Consider the following 13,692-nt stretch of genomic DNA (forward strand, 5'->3'; position numbering starts at 1 on the left):
TTGGAATTCAAGACATATTTGTGCATCTTATGAAATGTGGCGCTAAAAGTGATGCACCAACAAAGAATTATCGCATGAAACTGCAAGTTGCTGCTGGATTTATGGTGCATTTTAGCATCACTGAGCAAACTGGTTTGAGTTCTTAGTCTGCAGCTGTACTGCTTTGTTTCACTCTTGCCATGCCAACACAACAGGCAGCTGGAAAGGCTCCGATAAACCTGCTGGGAAGCTAATAAACACTGTTTATTTACTTCACCAAACTGCAGAGGGTCCGTAAGAAACCTCATTGGCGAACACAGAAAAGTGTTTAAGTGTTGGTGCAGACACAAACTAGTTAAAATGAGGGTTAATATTAGACGTAACATTCTCAAGGGAACAGGAGAAGTACACCAAATGAACGCTTCAAAAGGTAACTGTTAACTGAGACACCATAAAATACTTTATGGGGTGCTAATGTGTCACCTCAGTGTTAAAATCCCTTACTGCAAGTTTAAGGGCCTGTCCACACAGAATCGCAAAAACGCAGAAGTTTTGCATCGTTTTGGCCGATCGTCCACACGTATCCTGTAAACGCATAGCCCTAAAACGCACTTTTCTGAAAACGGGTCCCAGGGTGGAGAAATTCGCAAACGCACCTCTTGCGTTTCTGTGTAGACAGACAGAAACGGAGAAAACGATGACGACATCGCCACACCCCCGAGCAGCCTTCCACCTCCCGCGAGACGTCTCATAACAACATCAACAACAATGGCGGACTACATGCTAGTTTTCCTGCTGGAGAAGATACTGAGCCTATTAGGGTTACCAGGGCAAAATATCATTTCTCCTTGAGTTTGGTTTCTTCTAAAGCCGATTTGTAAACAGCGCTCAAGCTTTATGCGCATGCTCCGCCTCTTCCTCTCCGTTTTTGGTGAATTTCTGAAACTGAAACAGCGCCACCTATAGGCCTGGAATATGAAGTAGCGTTTTCGGTCGTGCTGAAACGGATCTGTGTGGACGCGGATATTTCTTGAAACGATGCCATCGAAAACGGAGAGGGAAAAGATCGTTTTCGTATGTGTGGACGAGGCTTAAGATTTGACAGAAACACTCGGTTAAGATCATAAAAAGTCATTCCCGTGGTCATCAATTGTTAATGTTAGTAGCTTGTCTGAGGTTAGATACAAATTTAGATATAGTACATGGTCATCCAGTTTCCTAAACCACACAATGTTTTCCACCTTTACTCGCACAACATTCAATTCAATTCAGTTTTATTTATATAGCGTCAATAACAATACAAATTGTCTCAAGACGCTTTACAAAAACCCGGCCTGAAACCCCCAGAGCAAGCCTGAAGGCAACGGTGGCAAGGAAAAACTCCCTTTTAACAGGAAGAAACCTTGAGCAGAACCCAGCTCATATGGAGGGACCCATCTGCCTAAGGCCAGCCGTCTGCTTTAACATGAAAGGTGTACTGCTTTTATAACTGGACGGTTGTGTGATTCACTGTATGCCTGGGTAGACAGATTTAAATGCCTGCAGTGTCAAAAGAAATTTACAGTGAAACTGGATGTCATAGCATCAACTATTTGTTATGGTGGGATTTTCCCATGGCTTGTATCAGACAGTTTTCACAGTAGACTTTCAGATATTTCAGTGTCATTATTGTGAAGCAGTGATCCGGACATGTCTGGACGTCTGGAATGCCCCAGCGCAGTGGAGAGGGGGAAAAACAGTGCATATTAATAATAATACAACACCAGGTTATGTGAGGTGTCGCAGTTCTCTGTACTTATGTTCTCTGCTTTGATCAAATCTCCAAAGTTGAATATATGGTGCTCTGTTTTTCACCTGGCTCTGAAGAGAAGATGCAACCAGATAACTGTCAGAAACGAACAGGATGGAGTGGGCTCTAGCTACAGCACATGCTTCCACCACTAGGGGGAACCAGAACACAACACGGCTTTGTTTGTCTCTTTAGTCTTTGCTCTGGAGTGTCACACCTCAGAGACGTGTAGCTCATGAGACATCCGGTGAGGTTTGTACATAGTTTGACTCACATTTTAAAAATAATCTACATTGTCATCAGAAGCAGCTCACACAAACAGATAGGTGGCCAGTCTGGCTGCTCTACCTGTTTGTCTATGACAAAGCACACCTCAAAAGCATTTGAGCTTCCTTATGTCAAGAAAGTTAAAAATCACCTGTAGAATGAATTATGCTGCAGCAAGGTAATGTTTGTTTTCATCTTCTTACAAGAACATACTGTTGCAAACTAATGATTTGCAGTGTCTTACAGTAATTTGTGTTTGATATTTGATAGGTATATATTTATTACAACTGTATTACAAAGGATTTTACTTAAACCAGAATAAGGCTTATTTGTGTATTTTGCTTATTATTATAATGAGCTTTTAATGCTTTATTTATCAACGAACCTTGTCTCCAAATGGACTTGTGAAATAGGAAAAATATAGTTTTGGCTTTTTCCACAATGTGAGTTGAAATGATAATGCATGTGTGTGTTAGGTATAAAGCTGCATCACAGTGTATTTAGCCTTACTGCCTAGTATGAATTCTGAACACAGGAATTATTATTATTATTATTATTATTTTTTTGTGGCCACTTGAAGAAAGAAGTACTCAAGCTGCTGCGTTGCCACACTAATAAATGGTTTGGTCTCCATCAGCTCCTGGTTACGTCATAACAGCTTACTCATTTTGACCCCTAACCCCCCCCCCCCCCCCCTCCCATTGTTAAGCGACCTTGGGTACTATGAAAGGCGCTATATAAGTCCAAGCTATTATTATTATTATTATCATGCTGCTGGAAATCCTTTTTCTTTGAGAGCCTACTTAGAGTAGGTGTAACAGAGCTGTCGTTAAAACTATTTCAATTGTACTATTCTAATGAAAATCCTTAGTTTTAAGTATGTGACTTTAATATTGCACAGTCTTTTTATTTATAATAATTAATATTTGACATCATTTAAATGGGGAGCTCATTATGGCTCGGAGCTCTGCAGCAGCCTGTTCTGACAGTCAATGGTCTGCATATAGCAAGTGATCATGCAGCTTGGTTTTCAGTTCATTTCTGCTCAGTAGCACTGTCTTATAAAAAGAAAATTTAAAAAAAAGCAGTGCTAAGAAGTGAAAATAGCACCTTTCAGGATCAGGAGCATTTGTTCGTGCCATTGCCACAGCCATTGCCACACTGCCAGTTCGTTGTATTCCTGCGCTGTGTTAATAACTAGTTGCTGTTTTTAGGAATAATCTTTCCTTACTCTTTCTCTACACTGACTTAAGTATTGCAAGACACAAATATCATGGTAAATGTGATCTCAGGGCTAAAAAAACAACAGTGACTGCCACCAGAAACAAAAGATCCTTACCAACCATTTTTTATATTACACGTTTAACAGAACTAAGAGCAACTGTCTGTCTGCTGCTGCTGCTGGAAAGAAGGTTTTTGGGAACAATGACACTGAACTCTAATCAAATCAAATCAAACTGTCGTCATTTTGACATACATACAACTGCAATGTAGACAGAATAAAATGGCGTTTCTCTCAGAGATCTGTACTGACTTATAACTGGGGCTACAGTTAGGTGGTAATTCTCTTTGTTTTGTCTCTGTGAGTCACCCTTTTAAAGTTTCCTGTGGTCAACACGTATTTATCACGGGTTTATCATTTTACGGAGATAGAGGTAGGACTTACTAACAAAAATGTTTAATAAGGCATCAGTCCTGAGCCTCGATCTAGGCCTGGCTTTATAGGATGTTTAGATGTAAGTTAAAAAGTGTTTGTTCCTCTTGTGTTTTACCTGCAGTGAAATGTGAAAATGATTCAGCTTCACTGACTAGGAGAACAGGTTAATTAATTTGATTCCAGCATTAGCTTAGCAGCCACATTCAAGACAGAGAGCTGTCAACTGCATTCAGTTAGATGATTTATCACAAGCTGCGTGTTTTCCATACTGTTCACATTGGTATTTGTGACCAGCAGCTTCCCCATACTAGTGGGTACTGGCATGTGTAGACCTGCCCATGTGTTGAAATCATAGACAAACCCTGACTTCTCAGAAATAAAGCTGAAATATTTATAATGGCTTGCTAACTACAGCAGAATTTAAATGATGGCTACATGGTCGACATTTCTGGGGACATTAAGATTATCGAGGTTGGAAGAAAGTCACTTTGCAAGTCAGTTGGTATTGACAAAATGGAATGTTACTTGGCTGGTTTTGCAATATTTTCCATACATAACAATGAACACAATAGATACCAGTCAAAGTAGACCTTACTACAGATTGGCTCCAATGGAACATTGAAAGCCAAGAGTTTTACTCCTAATCTACAAACCCAAAACAAGAGCAACTGGACTTGTTGGGTGTCATGAAGACATTTTACCAAGTAACTTCTTCAGTTCTAAATCACTGGTGGAGTTGAGGTTTTGTTAGGAACACCTGTGGGTGGTGCACACTTGAAAAACACTTTTCTAGCCCGAAAAGACGGGTGGTTTGAATGAGGAGTAAAGGAAGCCATACATGTTAAACTGGAAAACCCATCTCTGAACAGGGCAGGTGGACAGAGATCCAGTCTGCTATCAATTTACAACACAGTCTTAACAGCTGTCTTTGCACCCACTGTTCACACCGTGAGACTGGAGTCTGTGGCCATTAGTTGGCTGTTAGAGAACCAACAGAATCTAAAAAGATCCTTCCAATGACTAAGTATCTGGTTGTTACAGGCACTAGTCATGTGAGTTTCAAGTGGGCACCATCCACAGATGTTCTGATTAAAACCCCACCACCACCTCTCTACCAGTCACCACGACGTCCGGTTGGCCTTGTTTTAGCTTAGTCTTTTGTATATACAATGACCTATATGACTGATAACCTCTGCATATACATCTACTAGTTAACTTAGCTGTATGCCTTTTTATGTCATGTTCACTATGTTCTTAAGTTGCACTGCTGCAGCAAAATGTACTTTCAAGGGTAGCGTTAAGGTAAACATTTTCTTTAATCACTTAGGGGTATCAGTACCAGCGGCAAACACAGACCTGGATGTCTGAGAGCCTTCACAGACACAGCATTGGCATGTAATTGCTATAGATATAGGAAATGTGTCAGCAAGAAGTTACCCATCTACTCATCCAGCAGGTACAGGAGAAATTTGGCATGTAGTTGGTGACATGCTTTTCCTAACCCACTGTATATTAAGTTCAATATACATTCCCTTTTTAGCTCTGCTTAATTCATGCTGTCTAGCTCTTGTGCAGCTAAGTGGTTCACCGTGTCCCTCAGTGAGCCGCTAACGTTCTCTGTCATCCATTTGGTGCTGAGCAGCTAGTGTACAGTGTTTTTATCAAAGCTTTGTGCTAAGTACAGGACAGTTTAGCAGCAATTGTGGTGGATGAAGTATTTGGATCCTTTACTTGTACATCCACTCCACAAGTAAAAGTCCTAACTTCAAAAAGTAAATGTACGTGCTATTAGCAAAATATGCTCCAAAGTGTTCCCCCTCTGTGTTTTATTATAAACTGTGAAGGTAAATGATATAAGTGGTAATTTAATCTGTTGTCGTACACCAGACGTGTGCTGTCACAATCCTGTGAGAACTGTGTATTGCTAAAACAACATGAGCCCAGAAAAACAGCTCTTCCTTTCACCTTTGTGTATGAAATGCACATGATTGGTAATGATTTACCCCACATGATTGTCAGGGTATAAGTTAGTGTAACACCATAATTGATGCTAGGAGGTTTAATGGTAGACAGGATGTGAGGGAAATGGATGGAGAGATGAGAGGGGTCAAAGGGATGGGATGAGAAGGGTGGAATGTGTAGAAGGATGATGGTTTTCAGATGCAGAGGAACCCAGTTAATGAGTTAATGAGATTTTGGGTGGGGGCACACAGAGGAAGCTTCAGCTCCTTGTCCCTCAGGTTCCTGTAATAAAAGATGGAAGAGGAGGTAAAGAAAAGAGAGGGGTGGGGAAGGTGGGGGTTGAGAAATGAGACGAACTGAGAGGGAGAGGGTTAAGACACACCTTTATTGGTAAGTGCCGGAAATAGAATGGGGTGTGGTCTTGTTCCTGGACCTAATAATAACCTCATCAAATAGCAATCAAAAACGCCTGAAGGTTCTTAGAACCCAGAGCCTGAAAGACCCAGAGGAAGCACTGAAGTGACAGTGGAGAAAACCAGGATCAGAAACTTGAGACGAGACCAAAGACTTAAAGGGCCTCGTCGCTTTAAAACACTAACACTCTTTCCCAGATACAGTAATAGTTTAAATTGGTTGTGTGGTATGTATTTGTTATGTCTCGTATTTGACTTGAGGTGTGTTGGATTGTTATTGTCTCTAGAGTTGTTTCTGGGTCAAAGTCTCCATTCCATTTAAAGATAAGAGAGGTCAACTCCTTCTCGGGTATATATACGCACATATATATATGTGCTTGTGTGTGTTTCTGTTATAACAGAGGCTCCTTATTGATTAGCATCAGAATGAGCCTGAAAAGGTTCCCTATGCTCTATTTAGCAGCGAGCAGTGAATTTAGCTCAACTGTCTTGGCAGGGCATTCAGAAAGAGTCGACATTCCTTTGTTATTTTCTCCACTGGTAGATTTACTGCTATAGATAATTTGCATTCTCCTTCCACAGCACCTAGTATCATTTAAATGCCACTATTTAAGAAGCAAAATCATGATTTGTGCTCTTTATTTTGAAATTCCATATCTTCATATCCCCAATGCCAATGCCTTATTTTAAGAATTCCTATGTTTTTAGGACTCCAAAGTGACTCATATTTTGCTGGCTCTATTTACTACATGCTGCACAAAGTAATTTTGCGGCTGCTTAAAGCACCGTCACAATTCCTTAGCCATATTTCTGTGCACAGTGAGAAAGAAGCTCTCTATCAAGACTAAACAGAGCTTGTGGAGTCCCAATCATACTGCTGCATATTGACTTTATTGATAACAGACACAGCCGCTTTGCAAGCCCGACAATATGATGCATTGTAAACATAGCTAGCAATAATGGATGCTGTTTTGTGTTGAACTCCACCGAGTTGTGCATCATGTCAGACACGGGGCCAAGGGATCTCACACAGTGTAGATGTAGTATGCAAATCAAGAATGGGCTGTATGGTTTCAGGAGCACAGAAGGTTGGTGTTGCGCTTGTCTGTAAGATAAGAGAAAGTAAGTCTGCACCTTTGTTTGTTATTTGCCCCAAGGATGGTTAGGCAACCTTTGCGAATACAAGCTAAACTAATTATCTTTTAACTGCGTGCCTCATGACTTGCAGTTCTTTGACCCTACAAGTCTTGTCCCCAGAAAATGGGGCCCCAACAAAGAAATAGTCATAGCAGTTAATGTATAACCATGTGGCGTCGTCCCCCGACGGGAGGTCAATATTTCGGGGCCAGGAGGGATGACCTTAAACTGCATAAGCTAAACCTCTCTTTGCTGTGTGTGATTGTGACCGTATTAACTTAGCGCTGTTTTTTTCCTGTCAGAGCTCGAGAAAGAACCTTTGTTTCGGCCGGACGTTGAGCCGGGACTTTTGCACCGTCTAGAATATCACTTGCTAGTTTTGTCGCCTTGGTGTAAATCATCTGTCACCTTTTTGAACAAATTTGACCTCAAAGGCATGGATAGCCAGAGTGCCAAGACAAGGAAAGAAGAGGCTTTAGAGAAACAAGGACTGGGGTTGGGTGAAACTTAAAAAGAGGCAGTTTAGTACTAAACGACCACAGTGTACGGCCTCAGTTACACTCCCTTGCATACAGACAGCCGCAGACACCACAACGTATAGTTCGTACTGTGTTAATTTCAAGTCCGCTTGGACAATGCATGCATATCTGTTAGCACTGAAGCGTAGTAGCCATGCATCATGACACACTGGCACGTAGATTTTCTATGAAGATAAAATCTTATCTGTACTTGTGGATGCAGAAAGCACAACACAGTGCTAAGATTACTTAGTATTTGGCCTATAACCAAAGTCTTGGAGGAGCTGTGCTTTAGTCAGATCATTTCAGTTTATTACTTTATCCCCTGGTAACCATGTCCAAAGTTTTGCATTAATCTGTCCAATAGAGCTGGTTCCTTCTTCACCCACCTCCATTAAACTATTTAATAATTTACTCGCAATTTCATTGATGAAAGAAGCTATCAAGGGGCTGTTTTATTCATAGTTCCTTAATTGCCTTCATTACAATCTACTCAGTCACATTTATTAAAACAAATTAAAAAATAAAACTCAATTACACTGGAAAAGCTGCCTTATACAAATCTAATTTGACTTTTAAGTTTGTCAGAGACATTCTGCCTGATGACTTGACAGCATTTCTTATTTATTTTATTTTTTTTAGAGGACTGTGGATCTGATTTTCTGCTAGTTGCTGTGCAGTGAACGCAAGAATTTGGTGTTTTCCTCACCTTTGCATAGTGCTTTGCATAAATGCAAATCAGCTTTATTGGCCAAGTGTGCACAAAAACAAGGAAAGAACTGTTAAAAAACAGTGCGCCTGAAGCAGTGGGCAGAAGGTTGGGTGCTGAGTGCCTTGCTCAGGGACACTTTGGCCATAGATGTTGTCGGGAGGAAAATGTAAAGTAGGTGCTGACAATTAGCAGCTGGGCAAAATGACACTTTTACTCTGTGTAAATTGAATTCTATTTGTATTTTTTGCGTATTCAATATGTGAACCACACTAAAGCACACCTTTAACTGTTAATGTGCCTTAAGGTGGGTCTTTATTGTGTTTGTATTTGGGGAGTGAACAGATTTAAGTATATAATCACAGTTTTTCGTACTTTTATCAACATCTCATGTTCTGATGCTCAGAAATCAGGTACCCTTCCGTTAAAGAAAGAAAAACCCCAGATGGTCATGAAAATAACTTAAAACTGCCAAAAGTAGTAATAAGTAAAACATTTCGGAAAACTAACTAATGAAAAATCAGACATTGATTTTGAATTGTGGTTCAACAGAATAATTTTAAAAACAAACTAATCAAACTGGCCTGGATAAAAATGATGGTACCCCTAACTTTATTTTTCTGACACTGGGCACATTTCGATCCAGAATGCCTTGATAGTCTTGAGACTGCACTGTACAGATTAGATTCAAACCCCCTGTGTCAGATGCAGCATAGCAGCCCCAGTGGAGGCTCCTCCATGTTTCACAGTAGGTACAGTGTTCTTTTCTTTGTTTACTTCATTTTTGCGTCTGTGATCATAGAGCTGATTGGACTTGCTAAAAAGTTCCAGTTTTGTCTCACCTGTCAAAAGGACAGGACATTCCAACTCAACTGTGGAGTCCTCCTCGGCTGTCTTACATTAAGTCCACTTTGGCTCAAACAGCGACGGATGGTACAATCTGACACTGATGTACCTTGCACTTTGGAGTCTCTTTGGAAGTTGTTCTCGGCTCTTTGGTTACTATTCGTATTAACCATCGCTTCAGTTTGTCATCAATTTGCCTTTTGCAGTCCTGTGGACCTTAAACTTCTGAATAATATGTACAACTCTCTCCTTAGCTCTTATTAGTTTGTTTCTTAAATGATTCAGTTGAACCACAATCATGTCAGTTTCAAGTTATTTCAGTGACCTTTCCTTTCTTTAATGGAAGCACACCAACAATTTTGTCCACGTGTGTTTATGTTTGATCTGGTGGTAACTGGGATTGTTCACGTCAACAGCAACCGTAGATAACTTAGTTCTTGTTGAGAGAAACATCCGGCACGGCTTTGAAGCTGAACTTCCTGTTGGAAAAAACACCTTTCCTTCACTTCTGCTGGCTTCCTTTTACTTCTTTTGGGATTTTCGTCAGGTTTAAGGCTATAGGGCGTATTACTTTCCTCTGCAAGAAAAAATAATTTATTACAACTGCACTTCACATTCTGCTTGCTTTTCACAGCGTTACTGCTGCATTGAGTGCTTCCAGACCTCACAAACATTGCTTGGGTGTGATTGATTGTAATAAAAAGATGTTTTAAAAGATGTTTGTGCTAATCGCGTCTTAGAAAAGTTGTGATATTTGTGTTATTGCGTTAATTTTGACTGGAATAGTTTGTACAACTTCTAGAGCCTAAATTTCTCAGATCCTTACACTTAAGCTGACAGAAGTGCGGACAACAGTGGGAGCAATGGTTAGTACATACATCCCCAGTAGCACATTTTACCTGCCATCGTAGAACAAGTGACCCTGGGCATGGTTCGTACAGATGAGGTGGTGAAAATGAAGGTTGTGTAAGCACAGTAAGTTTTTGACAGACTTCCTCTCATCCTTAAGTCTGGAGTCTGGACAGGCACGTGTGTTCCGTCTGCAGTCCTTACTGAGTGCAACGTTTTGCATTCTCTGATGCAAATCCTGAGCCTCTGTAGTCAAGCTCCTTGACTTACAAAATGAAACCTTTACTTGCTGCTGTGTGGCCAGACATCACAGCATTCAATTCATCATTAACTGTAGGTTTATGTCAATGTCAAGGTTCTGCTATGGCAACTTATACAGCCTGTGCTTGGGTGCTAGTTGTTTAGGCAGCAGGAGAACTAACAGACACGTCAGATCTCAGGGTGAGTTCGGTGTAACTTCTCGCTGCCACTCCTCCTGTGATTGCCCAATCGGCTTGGCTCAACCCTTGTGTACATACATTAGTAGAGTCAACCAGTGGGATGCAGACAGAACGCTGTGGTCTCATAATCGACGGCAGTCTTGGCACCAGTTTGTTTCTCACAACTGAGCTAGTCCTGTTTCCTTACGTAGAAGTTGGTGTTTTCTTTATTTTGTTGTTTTTTTCTTCTTCTTCTTTTTATGCAAACATCCTCTCGTGAATGGTAAGGTTGAGTTTTTAACCCAGTTTTGTTTCTTGTCATCTTTTCATCAGTGTGCAGCGTGCTGTGTATGATGGATGTCCCGGGGCCTTTTTGAGTCCCTGTAGGCTCCTGTACACGTGACAGGCTGAGTGTGTGCATGCGTGTGTGTTTATATGCGAGTGTGACACTGAATGGTGGCTATATTTGGCCAATTTGTTTTGTCTCCTTTGAGTGCTTTTAGTTCACTGTTTAGAGTTTTCTCTATTCACTGAGTCAGTGATGGAGCTCGATGCTGCAGAGTTACGCCTGTCTGACACGGCAAGTGATAGGATTAAACATTTGATAACTGACTGCTAAGAAATATTGTATCCAGTGTGAGAATTTGGTGCTTTTCTCTGTTTTATGTCTTGTTTTTATTTTCCAATAAGCGGCTTTGTGTCTTGGACTGTTGGTTTGACATACAGTAAGCCTTTTGAAGTTGTCACCTTAGTCATTGGGAAAACAGACACATTTTATAGACCAAACTGTTAGTGAGTCAATCAAGAGGAGAATCTGCAAATGTGTCAGTAAATGGAAATAATCCTTGGATTAACTATATGCCTTTAGATAACACCATGCTTTCTCTCACAAACAGTAGTGTAACGTCTTTGAAAATACTGTTCATATTGATCACAGGTGACCCATTTCCAGGGAGGGAGCAAAAAACGAGGGCAAACCAAAAAAGATGAGCATTTCTGGAAAACTTTTCACTCAATCCGAAAGTATTTTCTGCCACTTTCTTCTAAGTCCAGGCGGAGTGTTCTTTTCCCAGTTTGGCTTTCATACAGCAGTAGTCAATGGGCAGTCTAAACGTTTCCCTAACAGTTAATCTCTTTACACAAAAGGGCACTTTGTTATGGCAGCTGCTGTGCTACAAAATGCAAATCTGTTACTACAGGTTTTCAAAATTCTTTCTCCGCATCCTTTTCTCGGCGTTTCCTTAGAAGTCGGTTAATTGAACTTTGTTGACGCTGTATTTTCATTTCTGCACCTCCGAGCTGGTCGTGTACTGGGGAACTGTTTTGAACGTGGCCAAGGAGACAAGTAACTAAAAAGTGTTGCCTTGCCTCCCCCCTCTCCTTCCCCTCTCCCCGCTCCCCACCCCTCTCTGCCTGTCACATGTTCTTTTCACAGCATAGAAAAGTTTCTGGATTAGGGCAGAATTAACACAAAGCAGCGACGCCACTCCAGCTACACTCGCAAACAACGCAGGAGAGGAAAGAGGGGGAGCAGAGACAGAAGCGAGCGACGCGACGGGGTGAAGACACTCGAGCGAACCTCGGCCACCTCAGAAAACTTCCAACTCCAACAGGCAGACGAGTCCATCCCGGAGAGAGAGAGGGAGAGAGAGAGAGAAAGAGAGAGAGAGAGAGAGGCAGCGACGGCAGCAGAGAGGATCTTTGCCGACAAGGTCCTGAAGGATGGAAGAGAAGCAGTTTGCTGGGATCCTGGTAAGTTTTACTTTTCAGTCAACAGTTGTGCACACACTTGTGAAAACACATGGGTGCAAACACATCTCAGCTGTACCGCGCTGGTCGGATGCAGTCGCTGGTCCACCAGTTGACTGACTCCTTGCCTCCTCTTTTCCTGAATCAGAGGCCAGGTTTGGGTTCTTTTTTTTGTTTCAGTGCTCTGTGTGATCACTCATTAGGCTTTTATCTTCAATAGTAGAGGGTTATACTCACACTCACACACTCTGATTTACTCTTGTTTTTATGATCATCTTCTTAAAGTTTCACGAGTTTTCACCGACTAATAAACTGAATAGCTGAGAGTTTGTTCTGTTGGCGTTGGAGTGCCAAGCTGTCATTCCCTGCTGCTCCCCAGCTAACTACACATCACCAAACTAAACACCATCCCGAAAAGTTCCCAAACTTTGTCCTCATTTGCAGTCGTAGAATCTCCCCGCTCATCGCTCTACGTTTACTGTACTCCGGTAATCTCATTTTTGCAGCTGTGGCAATCAGTAAACATGTTTTCAGTGTTTTTTGGCGGCTGATAAGAGATGGGGCCAAGAGGTAAATGTGTCAGTGTCAGGCCTGGCGAAGCTTTAAATAGAGGTTTGGCGTCATTGGCAGTCAGGTCACTTCTCCTTCTGTCTCTCTCTCTCTCTCTCTCTCTCTCTCTCTCCCTTCAGTCCTAGTCCTTCAGTCTGTCTTGAGACGGCGATAAACACAAAGTCTGAGCTCCGACTCCCTTCTGACATTCTCGCTTGTTTGAAGCCTTGCTTTCCTCCCTGATGACATTTTTTCTCCCACGCCGCGTCCTTTCAAGATACATATCCACGTTAAAATGCACACGGGCCGTCTGAACTTGAGAGAGGGACTTTATCAGTCTCGCCTGCTCTCTCCTCGGCAGTCTCTTTCGGAAGATTTGAAGGTGGTTGGAGGATAGAGATTTAATTCTCGCTCTCATAACTTTTTTTTCTGGGTGCGTTAGGGTTAGGGGACAGATTGCCAATCAGTCTTTGGAATAGTTAGGCACGGCTTGAAAGTTACAAACACAAGTTCAGTGAGTTTGGATACAGCTTGTAATGGGATTCAAAAGTAATTTAAAATTGACTCAAGAGGAATGTTTGAATACACAGCGCCTCTTATTTCCCCTCACACACTCACAAGTGTTTGTCAGGGAAGATGAATCAGCTGTAGCATCTATATGTCTGTAATCACTACCCCGACTCCTCAGAGCCACTAGAGAGTTGTTCACCAATAATGAGTGAAACTTTGATGTGTTATTCTGTGAATCCATGAGGTGTTTTGCATGTAAAACAAATCTCTCAGACACAGTATAAAAGGTAAACTATTTGATATAATGCAGCGCAATTCTGCTGTGACTCAAATGTGGGA

General features: G+C 41.5%; 1 protein-coding gene across 2 annotated transcripts in view; it reads left to right on the forward strand.

Annotated features, from left to right (window-relative positions):
* Positions 1 to 13,692, forward strand: part of slc6a9 (solute carrier family 6 member 9) — a 73,168-nt gene that overhangs the window by 12,747 nt on the left and 46,729 nt on the right. The window contains exons 3-4 of one of the 2 annotated variants that reach the window (XM_084547396.1): positions 5,020 to 5,148; positions 11,981 to 12,297. In XM_084547396.1, the coding sequence (XP_084403522.1) occupies positions 12,268 to 12,297 (30 nt within the window). In that variant the 5' untranslated portion in view covers positions 5,020 to 5,148; positions 11,981 to 12,267. The remainder of the gene's footprint in view (positions 1 to 5,019; positions 5,149 to 11,980; positions 12,298 to 13,692) is intronic. The other variant, XM_084547395.1, reaches the window with a different exon arrangement.

This window comes from Chelon labrosus (assembly GCF_963514085.1).
Source record: "Chelon labrosus genome assembly, chromosome: 6".
Taxonomy (NCBI): domain Eukaryota; kingdom Metazoa; phylum Chordata; class Actinopteri; order Mugiliformes; family Mugilidae; genus Chelon; species Chelon labrosus.